The sequence below is a fragment of the Macaca mulatta genome, chromosome 1 (genome assembly GCF_049350105.2).
Source record: "Macaca mulatta isolate MMU2019108-1 chromosome 1, T2T-MMU8v2.0, whole genome shotgun sequence".
NCBI classification, from domain to species: Eukaryota; Metazoa; Chordata; class Mammalia; order Primates; family Cercopithecidae; genus Macaca; species Macaca mulatta.
In genome coordinates this window covers 8,633,782-8,650,053 of record NC_133406.1, presented here as the reverse complement: position 1 = coordinate 8,650,053, position 16,272 = coordinate 8,633,782, and the positions used below count along the sequence as shown (strand labels likewise).

General features: G+C 40.8%; 1 protein-coding gene across 1 annotated transcript in view; it reads left to right on the top strand.

The window, feature by feature from the left end:
* FMN2 (formin 2) overlaps nt 1-16,272 on the top strand; it is a 398,910-nt gene that overhangs the window by 359,499 nt on the left and 23,139 nt on the right. Inside the window, exon 16 of the mRNA XM_015127101.3 lies at nt 212-361. Within this exon, the coding sequence (XP_014982587.3) occupies nt 212-361 (150 nt within the window). The remainder of the gene's footprint in view (nt 1-211; nt 362-16,272) is intronic.

Below are 16,272 nucleotides of genomic sequence, written 5' to 3'. Positions count from 1 at the left end.
TACCTGGAGGATTCTTGTCAACTGCTACTATCTGTATCCAAAACTCTTAACATTAAACCATAAGAGAGCCAATGTTGGTGCTTGAAGAGTTTGAGTCCTCTTGGTAATAATAATTGTGCATGAATAAAATCAGCATTTGGATAGAGAAAGGCTATCCCATATTGGAAAGTAATCATGGTTTTTATGCTCTTGCGTGTGTATGCTTTGACAGCTTTTTGGAGACTACGGCGTATTTCTTCATGAAACCAAAACTTGGAGAGAAGGAGGTGTCCCCAAATGCTTTCTTCAGTATCTGGCATGAATTCAGCTCTGACTTTAAAGACTTCTGGAAGAAAGAGAACAAACTTCTTCTACAAGAGAGGTAGGTATTTTCATTTGCACGATGGCATTTTAAAACTGGTGTTTTATTAGGTGTGGCACCACGGGGGTTGCCAATTTTCATAGCCTGAATAAAAAATTAGATGGCCCTCAACCTGGGGTAGCAAGTTGAGGAGGATGCTGACATTTGGCAAAATGTGGAGTTTTAATAAGAAGAGTCAGCACAGAAGCTGGGACGCTACAGAGAGAAGCTGGGGTGCTGGTTTGCCAGGACCACTGTCAGGTGACACAACTTCTGTCAGGAGGAAATCATGTCAAAGTGACCTCGTAAGAAGGCTTGAACAACCCTGCTGCAATGGCAGACGCACTCACTTCAAAGAACAGATAGCAAAGGCTGTAAGGGTAAAAGGAATAGTTTGCTCAGTTCGTGGGCTATTGTCATTTTACCACTCATATCAAAATTTCATCCAGATATCACCAAGAAACACAGATGTCAATATTTTTTAAAAGACCTTTCAAGATTCTTGTAGAATTGTGTGATACTTTCTAAAATAAATCTTTTCAGGAAGGGGACTGTCCCCTCTTCAGTATATGGAATAAAGTCTCCATGATTATGAAATTCCATAGAGGCATATTACATATTAAGTCATGAAGAATGCTAGCCCTGTCAGGGTGGCATCCCCAAATAGCTGCGTCTAGTGGGAAAATAAAGGGAAACAGAAGCTATACTATAAAGCAAGCCATAATGCCAAACCAATTCGTATGCTTCCTAACATCACTAACAGTAACTTTACTTTAGATCTTTAGAAAACTTACATCCTGTGGGATGGGAGCGGTGGCTCATGCCTGTAATCCCAACACTTTGAGAGGCCAAGGCAGGCAGATCACTTGAGGTCAGGAGTTCGATACCAGCCTGGCAAACTTGGCGAGGGCACCCTGTCTCTACTAAAAGTACAAAAATTAGCTGGGCGTTTTGACGGGCACCTGTAATCCCAGCTACTCAGGAGGCTGAGGCAGGAGAATCGCTTGAACCCAGGAGGCGGAGATTGCAGTGAGCTGAGATTGTGCCACTGCACTCCAGCCTGGGTGACGGAGCAAGACTCTGTCAGAAGAGGAGAGGGGAGAGGGGAGAAGAAGAGGAGAGGAGAGGAGGAGAGAGGAGAGGAGAGACTTACATCCTGAGCAAGACTTTGTCAGAAAAGAAAAGAGAAGAGAAAAGAAAAGACAAGAGAAAAAAAAAGAAAACTTACATCCTGAGAAATTTTGTTCACAAAATTCTGCTGTTTTCTGCTTATTGTCTTCACTTTGGTCTGCTTATACACGATATCATGGTTGTTCACCTTGCTTTCAGTTGTAATTCGATTTTGATACCTCCTTAAATTAGATGAATTAATTGATAACATTTATTGAGCCTGTAAACTATGCCAGACTTGCACTTACTCCTATAATTAATTATTTAGATCCATAGGTGTGTCACAGAAGAAACTATCCTCAGTGAATAGTAGGTGGAAAAAGAAAATGGCTTGAACAGAAGGAAAACACTTTAAACTTGCACTTTAAAGATAATGAGCTTATTCTACTTCCAAATGCATCAGTAGGTGTTAACATAAAAGATGAGAGCTTTTAGTGAAATTTCTATGCAGGTGGGGTAGAAGAGATAATTGCTTAAAAGTAAGTGTATTTGAATCACTCTTCTTTTCCTTCAGACTAAGTCATATATTAAGTGATATTTACCAAAAAAGGCTTGCACAGTTCAGAAAATTGTAAAGTGGAAGGTTTTTCTTAAACCTTAGCACATCACACAGAACTTCCCTTCCTGCCCTTCCCTAAGTCCCTACCTTCCTCCTTTTACCTCTAATCTAAACCTGGTCCCCTAGAAAAGGGTTTGAAACTTATTTACACTAAGGTTCAAAATGAAAAGAGTCGTGTTTCCCCTTGCACGATGATTTTCATCATATCTAAGATGAGAGTCCTCGCCGGGCGCGGTGGCTCAAGCCTGTAATCTCAGCACTTTGGGAGGCCGAGACGGGCGGATCACGAGGTCAGGAAATCGAGACCATCCTGGCTAACACAATGAAACCCCGTCTCCACTAAAAATACAAAAAAATTAGCCGGGCGTGGTGGCGGCGCCTGTAGTCCCAGCTACTCGGGAGGCTGAGGCAGGAGAATGGCGGGAACCCGGGAGGCGGAGCTTGCAGTGAGCCGAGATCGCGCCACCGCGCTCCAGCCTGGGCGACAGAGCGAGACTCCGCCTCAAAAAAAAAAAAAAAAAAAAGATGAGAGTCCTCAATGGGAGTGTAGACAGTGTGATTTTAGACATCAACAAGACAGGACTGATGACGTTGTCGCTTTGGAGTAGCTGGTCCAATGCACATCACGTAAGCAAGTGCATCGCAGTCGGAGAATGGCTTGATCCTGTCGTGGAGGTCCTAGGCCAAGGATGCTGGACACCCTCCTTCTCGCTTTCTTCTGCTGGCATAGACCAGAATATAAGCTGGTGAGATGCTTACTTAGAGAAAATGTTGAGATGGACTCATTCAGCTGCTTTGCTCCCTAAGCATCCTCACAACCCTGTCTAATACATGCCCCACGACAGCATTCTCAGAGTCCCATCTAACACACGCTCCATGAGATAGAACTGTTTCTAGATGACATTTTCAACAACAACCCACTGTTTGGTGGCATTGTGTGCAGCTGACATGCCCAGAATGAGCTTTGCTTCACTCTCTAAGTATCTCATAAAATCAGCCAGATCCGTTTTTAAAATTCTTTATCCTGTGCTTGTCATATCCTAAAACTATGTGATGGGCTTTGGGTTCACACTTGGTGACCTGACATTCATGTGAGCAGTGTTGTGAATTGGCAGTTTACAAGTGCTCTTGACTGCAGACTTAGTTTTCTAAATCATTTGCTTTTAATAAAAGGCTAAGGAAGAACACGTGGCAGGTGAGAGCGCTGCTTTGCCTTTTGACTTCCAAAATCTATTACCCTCTTGGGAAATGGTAACCAGATTGCTTGAAAAGGAAAACCATTGGTTGGAGTTGTTTGCACAACAGTCCTGTTCCTTTCCTTAGTGAGGGACCAGCTATGTAATTTTTAGGAAACAGTGAAAAATGAAAATGCAGAATTTCTTGTATAAAAATTAATAATTTCAAGACAGCAAAGCCTTAAAGCAAGCACAGAGCCCTTGGCGCCCTATCTGACTGCCCAAATGCACACCTGTGCCCTACTTTGGTGTAAACTTTTTTTTTTTGAGATGGAGTCTTGCTCTGTCACCACACTGGAGTGCAGTGGCGCGATCTCGGCTCACCACACCCTCTGCCTCCCAGGTTCAAGCGATTCTCCTGCCTCAGCCTCCTGAGTAGCTGAGACTATAGGCATGCGCCACCACGCCCAACTAATTTTTGTATTTTTAGTAGAGACGGGGTTTCACCATGTTGGCCAGGATGGTCTCCATCTCTTGACCTTGTGATCTGCCCACCTCGGCCTCCCAAAGTGCTGGGATTACAGGCGTGAGCCACCACACCTGGCCTGGTGTAAACTTTATATTATATTTTCTATAGTTAAATGGAAAACTATTTCAGAAATGTTTTGAATGCCCCAGGACATGGATAGGAAATACCAGTGGGGTCATTTAAGAGTGTGAAACTTCTTGTACCGTTACTGTCAGTGCGAGTAGGACCGCAAGCGGAATTACAAATACTTAAAATGGAATGCTGTTCTCCAACCTATTTCTCACCTCTGTACTCCTATACTATTTACTATCAGCCTGTTTTCTTCAATGGCTAATCTTATACTGCCTAACAATATGTCGATTTGATACCATTAATTTTAGATATTTGCATGCTGGTCTTTTTTATTTTTAATTAAGAACCACTCAGTGTGGGTCTTTCTCAGTGGGATGAGTGTCCTCATATCTGGTACAGCCCTCACTTGTCACGGGCCACACCGCCTTTCCCCTCTTTGTGTCTCCAGAAGTATTTGCTGACTTGACTTGTTGCATCATTACCATTGCGCAGACATGGAAATAAGAACTTAGCCTAGTAAAGTAATGAAACATGTTTTCTTGCATAACTTGAGTTGATCATTGTAGATAATAAAATCCCTGTTCTGAACACCTCAAAGCAAAAGGAGAGAGGGACAGAGACAGAGAGAGAGATTTTATTTGTTTAGACAGTCAAACCTCAGAAGGGCGAAAGTGGAACTTGCCTGTGGGAGGCCTGAATGCAGAATTCTGCCTGCTGTGAGTGGGGTCAGTCAGCCGCGTGTGTCTGTACCTGTCTCTTCCGTGATCCATGTGTCTTTTTAAACGTCCTGTCTCTATTCTTTCTCCTTCTTTTTCCTCTTCTTTCTCTCACCCTTTCTTCCCAACCTACCACTCCTCTGGAGCTTAGCTTTAACTTGCAACCTAGGCTGTTCATTAGCTGTCAGCCACTGCCATGGCTTATATTCTCATAACCCAGGAGAAGAGAGCAGTTTCCATATCCATCTGCAAAAGTGCCAGGGAGGAACGCCGAATGAATTGTGTCCATCTCTGAATCAGCCCTGGTGGTACTGTGGTTAGCTTAGCAGTTCACAAACCTGATCCTGAAGTGAGAGCAGAGCATTACCAGGATTGACAGTTCCCTTCAGAGCAGTGCTTTTGAAGGAAGAACAGTTTCCCCAAAAAAAGTAAACGATAATCTGGCCTAATTTATTAAGCCTTTAAAAGTAACTCATGTAATTAGCAAAATGTCTTAGCATGGTAGAAATAACCTGAAAGATGGTGTTAATGGTGTCCTTGAAATTTTTCTGATAGAATCTTCCTTGGACTAGTTTGATATGTATAGATTGAAAAATATCATGAAGGTTTTAAATCCTGTCTAAATTTTTCTTATGCCCACTATTTCTAATTTGTGTCTGATTACAGAGTGATAATAATAACTCTATTTTCTTACTTGGTCCTGATGACTCATATGATTTGGTTGATATATTTCTCGAAATAGTGAATTTCTACACATCTGTGTCGGATAGGGCTGCTGTCTTTCTAGCCAATGTGTTTGGATTTCCAAGTTAGCTCTGCCACTTACTGGCTCCAGAATCATAGAAAGTCAATTGTTTCTCAAGAGTCAGTTTCCTAATCTATAAAATGGAAATGATAATACGATCTTGCAGTGTTATCATGTGGACTAAATGACATAATGTATTTGAAGTATGTAGCACAGTATCTACCTTCTGAATGCCTATACTGTTTTTCCATCACTTAATTAAAAATAGTATCCCGGTCATGGCTCCCTACAAGGTGATATGACATTGCTAAGGCATGTTAAGCATCTTAAGAACATAGTCTGTAAAAACAAAGTATTACTGTGACTCAGTTACATTCTTGGTTAGGCAAAATATCTTGGTTGTGAGTCCAAGGATGAACTTTAGTTTGAAAATGTTCATGTAACCTATCCCTCCATGTCTACACTATGTGATACAATGGACACAAATCATGTGACCCACTGGTTTTGTCACAAGTCAGAAAAATTATTTTTTCATCTACTTGGAACTAGACATGTACAGTTGTTAGTAAGAAATCCTCCTTTTTTGAAAAAATAATCTAAACTTGTCATCACTGAGCAACACAAAACATGTGCAAGTATGTATTTTTTTAATTTTCAATTTGTCAGGCAGGCACGGTGGCTCATGCCTGTAATCCGAGCACTTTGGGAGGCCGACGTGGGTGGATTATGAGGTCAGGAATTCAAGACCAGCCTGGCCAACATGGTAAAACCCCGTGTCTACTAAAAATACAAAAATTAGCTAGGCATGGTGGTGCATACCTGTAATCCCAGCTACTTTGGAGGCTGAAGCAGGAGAATTGCTTGAACCTGGGAGGTGGGGGGTGCAGTGAGGCGAGATCGCACCACTGCACTCCAGCCTGGGTGACCGAGTGAGACTCCAGCTCAAAAAAAAGAAAAAATTCAATGTGTCTGTATTCACCAGAAGATGGGAAGGGAGACTGACATGTATTCTTCTAAGCATTTCCGAAAGGTCTCACAGAGCGTAGTTGTAGTAGGTAAGGAAATAGGCAGTCTTCGTCTCTTATTTTCAGGAAGGCGTTAGCATGACTGTCACCTAGCCACTAATGAGGCTCTGTGGAGCTAGGATAACAAGAGCTGTATTAATTAAAAGAAAGAGGTACAGATTGATTAAGAATGTGTGTCTTTTTTTACCCTGATTGAGAGGCTATGGTCCAGGTCCTGGGAAAGGAGGGTTAGGCTTCCAGAACAACATCACCTCTTTCTTTGCTCTAGTGAAAGTTGCGCTCAGTTTTCAGGATGAGTGTTCAGCTGTATAACCATGTGAAGCTGCCTGTGATTATTCACTGATTCCATATGGAGTCGTACTGGACAGTGAGACGTTCAAGTACATTAAATGTAAGTCTCGTCTTCTTTGAGCTAGCAGTATAGCACTGGTTGGTGTATCATGCAGTGGGAGGAACCAGGAGCGAGGATTAAGGAATTCTGCCCAGAGGACTTTTGACATGGAACGTGGAGCAAGTGTAGGATTTTCACAGACAGTCCAGAGAGCTAAGGGCTTTTAGGCAAGAAGAAGATCTGGCTCTGGCCACTGGGTCCCAAACCTCATAGTATGTATTGTGGCCTATCATTATTTCATTTTTAGTTGGCCTGAGATATTTTAATTTAATAAATCATGACATTAGTAAGAGTTATGTTTAAAGTATTGTCTAACTTAATTTACTAGTTTATTTTACTTCGAGACAGGTAGTCTTTGATGATCCAAGAGAAAGGATAGCTACTTCTCTAATTGCACAAGCATGTGGCAGTCAAGTCTTGTTTCAGCCCAGCTGAAACCTGTAATTAGAGGAAAATAATTGGAATGTTTATCCTTAGAAGGTTATGTGTTCCATTGGCGAGCCCCTCATGCCTTGTTAACATTTCTGTTTCCATAATTGATTTGTATTCAAGTGAGCTGTATGTTCAGATTTATGTATGATATTATTGGAGTAAGTTTAAGAAGGAAGAGACCATTTTCAAAGAAATTGAAAATGCAGCTGAAGAATGGAGATAAGGAAAGTTTATTCTTATGCAATAACGTACTTGCTGGATACCTAAATGAACCTGCCTCTTGGGCTGCAATGTAGCATTCTTGCATTGCTTGATAAATGAATTTGGCCAACCATTCACCCTTTTCATTCAGGCATCAATTTTTAGAAAAATGACCCATAAAGAAATCCTCTTCTCAGTGCCAACTTTCTGTAACCAAAGGTTTGGCAGGAGAGTCAATGAACAGGACAGTCAAAATAGTGGCCAGTGGAGGCTGAGGGTGTGTGGAGATTTATCTGTATTCATGTATTGGAATAACGAATACACATTAAAACAGTAAGTAATGCATTCAACAATTATTTATGATATGTATGCCCTACTATGTGATAGGCAACATTCCTGGCCATGTGGATCTTTTCTCTTCTCATGAGAGAAGCAGACAACAAAAAGTAAGCATGTATTTAAGTTACAAGCTGAAATCAGTGCTATGAGGAAAACAAACAGGGAGTCATCTTGCAGAATCCAAAGGGAGGAAGGTCATTTAGAGAGGCTGGTCAGAGTAGGCCTTTCTGAAGAGGCAGCATTGCTGTGGACACCTGAAGAATCAAGGGAGCAGCCCTGTGAAGGGGCACAGTGGGGAGGGGGTAATGTAGTATGTGAGCATTCCAGACAGACGGTAGGGATGTTCACAGTAATGTGGCAGGAAAGATTGAGCACTTCCCAAGAAAGATGGGGGCCATGCAATGAATTTGATAAAGCAAGCTGGGGCCTGAGCACTCAGGCCCTGGTAGGTCGTGGTAAACATTGACTTTTATTGTGCATTCAATAGGAAGCCATCAAAGGGTTTTGTGTTTTTTTCCCAGAGAGAAAATAACCTTATATGATGTATGTAATGAGAAGATTATTGGCCGCCAAATGGGTAGTAAATTGGAGAGTGGAGAGTGTAAAAGCAAGTTAGGAAGTTATTTTAGTGACCTAATTGAGAGCTAGGACTGTGCAGACTGGGGTGAAGGCAGTAAAGATTGTAGAAAATAGGTGGATTTGAGATATATTTTGGAGGAAAATCTACATAGATTTGCTGTTCACAGGTTCCTGGATGAACCAGTTTTGGGAATCAGAAAATGGTAAATGTAAGCTCAGATACTGAAAAGCTAATATTCACTAGGATGCTAGAGATCAAGCAAGCAGGGTTTTCCTTTCTTCTAAAATGCTGTAGAAAAAAAGCTGAGGTTAAGAAAAGATATGAAACCCTGAATATTAGGATATTTACTTTGTAAAATGCAGTTCTTTTCAAAAAATGGAAGGGCCTAAGGTGAAGATTAGCTGGGAAAGGGCTTTGCGTTTGTTTCTTTATCTTGCCGTGTTCCAAGAGATGTTTTTAAAACTTTGGGAGATCTTCAAAATCCTCAATTCAAAAACTGAAGAAACTCTCAGTACGTAGTTCTAGAGAATCCGGACCAAGAGCTAAGAACGTGGCTTGTCCAAAGATGTTTTTAGTTTGGTAAGGATTTGAACATTGTAGCATCTTTTAATGAGTTTGTAGACACTTGTAAGGTATCTGAGAAATTTTTATTCCCCTTCAGCATTTGCTAAAAGGGTTTTTTGATGTCTTAGCAAAGTTTGCAGTAGAACTCTCCTGGATCAAAATATACTTCCTGGAGTGAAGATATTTAAAGTTACTCCTTTAAAAAATAACATCATGTGGCTTATGTGGGCCGAAAACAAGATCCTATTCAAGCTAGATGATTCAGGGGCAATTTTTAATTTCTTTAGGATACTTTCAAATGATGTAATGGTTATAATCTGCTAGAGGAAGTACAGACCTGTTGAATTTGAATAATATCAAATTAACAAATTGTTAGGTTTGTGTGGTCTTCTGCTAGAGCCTGGATTTTTAAGATAATCAAAAATGTAAGGAGCCAAAGGCTTCCCCATGGTTCATTCCCAGCATGACATGCTCCGTGCTAACTCTGACACCTTTGGGCAAAGGAATTCCACATTCACACACTCCTCCTGTTCGACTTAAGGATTTCAGCTTCACACACTACCCCTGTTCCCATTAGGGGGAGTGAAGCTTTAGAAAAATGGAAAGCGTTTCTTCTGCACTTAAACATTAGTAGCCTTAGGGCAAATGGATCATCAAAGCAGCTGTAATAAGGCATTAAGCTCAGTTTTAAAAGCAATTATTTGTGAAAGCATGTGTTGGGTGTGTATGTGTTGGGGGATGTTAGGAGGTTGGATACCAAGAATGAACATCGGTATTGAGGTACTTTGAGAATATATGTTTCAGTATAGGACCTACAAAAAATTAGATAATATTCAGGTGTCTTGGACAGAGAGTGAAAAGAAAATGATCCTAAAAATGTAAGTAGAATGGCCAGTAAACACATGAAAAGATACTCCACATTGTTAGTCCTCAGGGAAATGCAAATCAAACCAAAGTGAGATATGCTTCATACTCACTAGGAAGGCTGTGATCAAAAAGAAGACAGTAACAAGTGTTGCAGATGATGAGAATGTGTGGAACTCTCATACATTGCTGGTGGAAATACAAAACGGTTTTTGCCATTACTTTTATGGCAAAAGCCACGATTACTTTTGCACCAACCTAATACGTGGGGCCTGAACGTAGATTAGTCCTTGTAAGGAGCTGGAGTCTCTGGGTACAAAGGGAGAAAAATGGAGAGTGACTGCAAATTAAGTTTCTTTTGGGGGGTACAAAATGTCCTAAACTTAGATGGTTTTAGAGGGGTGCACAAACCTATGCATCTACTAAAAAAAAAAATTGACATTCACGTCCAGTGGGTGAATTGTATGCTATGTGAATGATAGCTCAATAAGGCTGTTTTGGTAGAAAGAAGAATTAAGTAGAATTCACACATTAGTATTACATTAGAGTTCTAAGCAGAAAAGTGGACTACAATTGAACATACTGATGACCTCCGGTTATCTCTATTCAGAGTGTTCACAGTGTTGAAAAATCTGACATTGGTTCCTCTTCTTCCTGCCTGGCTCAATTCCTACTATTTCCCCTGTACCCGAGTAATTTTGTATGTACCCAAGGAAAGCAAATCTTGTAATTACAAACATGACTATTAGCTAAACAGAATTTCGGAGATAAATCTGCTGGAAAAAGCTTTTTAAAAAATTGCACAGCTCATTCCAGAATCAAAAAGATCATCATCAATTTCGATAATTAGTAATTTGCAGTAGTTCGACTCTGTAGTGATGAAATAGGCTGGTGCTTTCCCGGTGTAAACCCATGTCAGGAAATCTAACTCATGTTTTAAAAATATACACACATGCAAAAAATACTATATGTATGCATATATATGTGTGTGTGTGTTTTGAACAATTATTCATCTATTGTGAATAAACTTTTTCAAATCTAATCTCCATGGGAGGAGTCCTATTATTCAAGTTTCTATAATACATAGGACCTTTATTGCTAATGGAAAGAGATAAATACTGAGAAAAAAATAATTTGGTCAGGTGCTGTGGCACACACCTGTAACCCCAGTACTTTCGGAGGCTGAGGCAGGATGATTGCTTGAGCCCAGGAGTTCAAGACCAGCCTGGGAAACATAGGGAAACCATGTATCTACAAAAACAAACCAAAATTAGCTCGGCACGGTGGCGCACACCTGTGGTCCCAGCTACCTGGGAGGCTGAGGCAGGAGAATCACTTGAGCATGGGAAGTTGAAGCAGTAGTGAGCCTTGATTGCGCCACTGCACTCCTGCATAGGCAACGGAGCAAGACCCTGTCTCAAAAAAATAGTAATTCAATATGATAAAAAGTGGTTAACTGGCAGGGTAGGGTGGCTCACGCCTGTAATCCCAGTACTTTGGGAGGCCAAGGTGGGCGAATGGCTGTAGTGTAGGAGTTGAGACCATCCTGGGCAACATAGCAAAACCCCATCTCTACAAAATATACAAAATTTAGTTGGGCATGGTGGCGTCTTCCTGTAGTCCCAGCTACTTGGGGACCTGAGGTGGGAGGATCACTTGAGTCCGGGCTGTTGAGGCTGCAGTGAACTGAGATAGTACCACTGCACTCTAGCCTAGGTGATGGAAGTGAGACCCTGTCTCAAAAAAAAAAAAAAAAAAAAAAAAAGTGGTTAAAGTACGTAAAAGGAAAATGAATGAGTCTGTCTTTGCTATGGGCGAAGATTTTCATCTTTCACTTCTGTTTAGTGAACACTTTACATTCTCTCCAGAATCCCTATCCCCCCTGGTACCCACTTCCCCTGCCTTTCCTGTGACTTTCTGCTCACTGACACTGGGCCCCACTCCACGGCCTTCTGACCGAGTTACTGCTCAGGCTTTTTGCTTGCCATACAAGGTTGGCCTTAGAAACTTGAACCATGGGCAGCTACTAGGTCATGGGAAGAATTTTAAGCCCATGGAAAGGAAACTTTTGTTTAAGGCAGACAATACTAAAGACAGACCTTTGATATGGTGCCTACTCGCGAGGAGATACCCAGTAAAGATTACCCATGCTGATGCTGAAGAACTGGCTGTAGAATTACAGTGCGGTCTTGACTATTGACATTTCTAGTTCATTCAAGTTTCCATCGATTGAACCACAATCATCGTGGCAAATTAGGATCATGTAGCTTGGAGTTCTTTGGTTTATGTGAAAAGCTATTGTACACAATTTGTTCCTCCTTAAAGGGATATGACAATTGTCATCATCATTATTTAAATTATTATGTATATATGCTATTTCTTCTCCCAGATTTACTGAGGCATAATTGACAAATAAATATAATATGTATAAGGTTATACAATGTGATGTCTTGATATACATTGTGAAGTGCTTATCACAATTAAGCATTAATGTATCCATCAACTTTTTGCGGTGAGAATACTTAAGATCTATTCTCTTAGCAGGTTTTAAGTGTACAATACATATTATTAATAATAGGTACTGTGCTGTACATTAGGTCTTTACACTTGCTCATTTTAGGGCTCAAAGTTAGAAGTATTCTTTGACCACTATCTCCCCATTTCTTATATACTTATTATAATATCACATCAAAATTCAATTCTAAAATTCTTGGTGTTTTAAGACCTATGATTTTGCAATTTTTGTAAGAGTAGTAATTCTGCAGAGCCAAATAAATGAAAACAGCATTACACCTAATATAATTCCTAAAATGATGTAAAACATTTTTGTTTTACAATTTAGGCTTTCTAATTACAGCTATAATTTATTACTTATATTATCTATCTGCACAATCCCTGTGAATATTGTCTTACATGAAGCCTATGAGCATCTTCACTTCATTTCATTCTGTTTTGATTTACTTTGCTTTTGTTTCCTAAGATTTGTAATAAAACACCAAGGATCCCAGATACCTTGAATGTCTTTCTAAGTCTGAAAACTTTATGTAATCAACCTCGTCTGTCATTTCATCTTGTTGGTAATACTAAACATTCCCTAACTAATCTTTTAGCATTGTCTCCATCCTCTCCCACCTGGGCCGGCCACGTTCCACCTCTGATTGATTACAGAGGTCGCTCCCTTCCTTTAGGGCCAGCGGTGAGGCTGGCACCCAAGCGTCATGCTCGGTATCTAGATGAAAGAACGTGCTCCTGGCCAGTGTGGCTCCACGGCTCATTGATCTCTCTCTGGAGAAAGGCTGGCATGTCTCCTTGCACATTTCTTTTTTCAATGATTTAAAACTTGATGCTGAGCTATATAAAGTTCTGTCTGGATAGCTGTGCCTTATAGACGGAGGGTCATCCTGAAAGATGCCGCTTCTGCCTTTTCAAAAAGGGCACGCAGACCGTTCCTAGAGCAAGCCACCTCCACCATGGCATTGTGTGGAATTAGCTAATGGTTATACCTGGCAAAGAGAAAATCAAGGTTAATTCTTGTAAATTTGTTTGAGTTCTTTGTAGGTTCTGGATATTAGCCCTTTGTCAGATGAGTAGATTGCAAAAATTTTCTCCCATTCTGTAGGTTGCCTGTTCACTCTGATGGTAGTTTCTTTTGCTGTGCAGAAGCTCTTTAGTTTAATGAGATCCCATTTGTGAATTTTGGCTTTTGCTGCCGTTGCTTTTGGTGTTTTAGACATGAAGTCTTTGCCCATGCCTATGTCCTGAATGGTACTACCTAGGTTTTCCTCTAGGATTTTTATGGTATTAGGTCTAACATTTAAGTCTCTAATCCATCTTGAATTAATTTTCATATAAGGAGTAAGGAAAGGATCCAGTTTCAGCTTTCTACTTATGGCTAGCCAATTTTCCCAGCACCATTTATTAAATAGGGAATCCTTTCCCTATTTCTTGTTTCTCTCAGGTTTGTCAAAGATCAGATGGCTGTAGATGTGTGGTATTATTTCTGAGGACTCTGTTCTGTTCCATTGGTCTATATCTCTGTTTTGGTACCAGTACCATGCTGTTTTGGTTACTGTAGCCTTGTAGTATAGTTTGAAGTCAGGTAGCGTGATGCCTCCAGCTTTCCATCAAAAAGTGGGCAAAGGATATGAACAGACATTTCTCAAAAGAAGACATTCATACAGCCAACAGACACATGAAAAAATGCTCATCATCACTGGCCATCAGAGAAATGCAAATCAAAACCACAATGAGATACCATCTCACACCAGTTAGAATGGCGATCATTAAAAAGTCAGGAAACAACAGGTGCTGGAGAGGATGTGGAGAAATAGGAACACTTTTACACTGTTGGTGGGATTGTAAACTAGTTCAACCATTATGGAAAACAGTATGGCGATTCCTCAAAGATCTAGAACTAGATGTACCATATGACCCAGCCATCCCATTACTGGGTATATAGCCAAAGGATTATAAATTATGCTACTATAAAGACACATGCACACGTATGTTTATTGCAGCACTATTCACAATAGCAAAGACTTGGAATCAACCCAAATGTCCATCAGTGACAGATTGGATTAAGAAAATGTGGCACATATACACCATGGAATACTATGCAGCCATCAAAAAGAATGAGTTTGTGTCCTTTGTAGGGACATGGATGCAGCTGGAAACCATCATTCTTAGCAAACTATCACAAGAACAGAAAATCAAACACCGCATGTTCTCACTCATAGGTGGGAACTGAACAGTGAGATCACTTGGACTCAGGAAGGGGAACATCACACACCGGGGCCTATCATGAGGAGGGGGGAGGGGGGAGAGATTGCATTGGGAGTTATACCTGATGTCAATGACGAGTTGATGGGTGCAGCACGCCAACATGGCACAAGTATACATATGTAACAAACCTGCACGTTATGCACATGTACCCTACAACTTAAAGTATAATAATAATAAATTAAAAAAAAAAAAAAAAAGAAAATCAAGGTTAAGAGGACAACAAAGGTATCCTTGTGCTACTGTACAGTCAGAAGGGAATTCAGCCCTATCCCTTGGAGGCAGATGCAGATTCAAGTTGTCTGGTTTTTTGTAAGGAAATGTTAATTTTTAAAAGTATTTGTCTTGGCCGGGTGCAGTGGCTCACGCCTGTGATCCCAGCACTTTGGGAGGCTGAGGCGGGTGTATCACGAGGTCAAGGGTTTGACACCAGCCTGGACAAGATGGTGAAACCCCGTCTCTACTAAAAATACAAAAATTAGCCGGGCGCAGTGGCGGGTGCCTGTAATCCCAGCCACTCGTGAGGCTGAGGCAGGGGAATCACTTGAACCTGGGAGGCGGAGGGTGCAGTGAGCCGAGATCACGCCACTGCGCTCTAGACTGGGCGACAGAGCAAGACTCCGTCTCAAAAAAAAAAAAAGTATTTGTCTTGAGGAGGACAGAATTATAGGTGTGTTGGCTAAGTCTGTAGCTGTTTTGCTGTGAGCAGAATAGAACCAGCATCATTAGGTCAGTACCAACTCTTTTTGGGCTTTACAATATTCTGCCCCGCAGTGGTTCAGGGGATGAGCTGGGAGATGAGATGATCAGAGTGTTCCCAGGAGGAAATGCCAGCAAGCCGTGTTACAGAGGCTCACCTGCCTGCTCCCCGAGAGGGGCCTCATCCCCTGACTTTCATTCACCTAACGATGACCTCTGTCTCCACTAAATTAGGAGTCACCGGGAGTAGAACTAGTAGAGCAATAGAAGAAAGTGTGCTTATAAGCCTGATATAGTAAAATAGTGGGTAGCAGCACCCAGCAATGAGACATGAAGGAAGTGTAGTGTTGGGTTTAGTTTTAAGTAAACAGATAATATCTGTCATTATAGTAATGATTTAGTATTTTGCTTTGTATATTTTACCACTATTAATATTTTTCTTATTTTATAACATGGGCATCTAAAGTGGGCTGCATTTACCATCACTCTGAAAAATAAAAAAACTTAAAATTCAGTTATATATTGGGAGGCCAAGGTGGGCAGATCACAAGGTCAGGAGATCGAGACCATCCTGGCTAACACAGTGAAACCCTGAATCTACTCAAAATACAAAAAATTAGCCGGGTGTGGTGGCACTCGCCTGTAGTCCCAGCTACTCAGGAGGCTGAGGCGGGAGAATCACTTGAAGTCAGGAGGCGGAAGTTGCAGTGAGCCGAAATCACACCACTGCACTCCAGCCTGGGCAACAGAGCAAGACTCTGTCTCAAAAAAAAAAAAAAAAAAAAAAATTAGTTATATAGCCATTCACTCTTTTTCAAAAGAATATATTGGAACATTCATGACTTAGGCATTCATTTAGAATTTCAAATACGCAGAAGTGAATGACAGGCAAGAATCCCCATTCCTTTAATTAGTCAGGAAAAAATCGTTCAGAGAGATGAGCCTCTAAATTTATTGAACAAGGAAAAAGGACAGAGGTAAAACTCCTCTTTAATCTTTAAAATATTCTAATGATCATTATATTTAGATAATATATATTTTTACAAAAATTATATCAGAAATAAAAGTGTATTCATAGATCTTAACTTTACG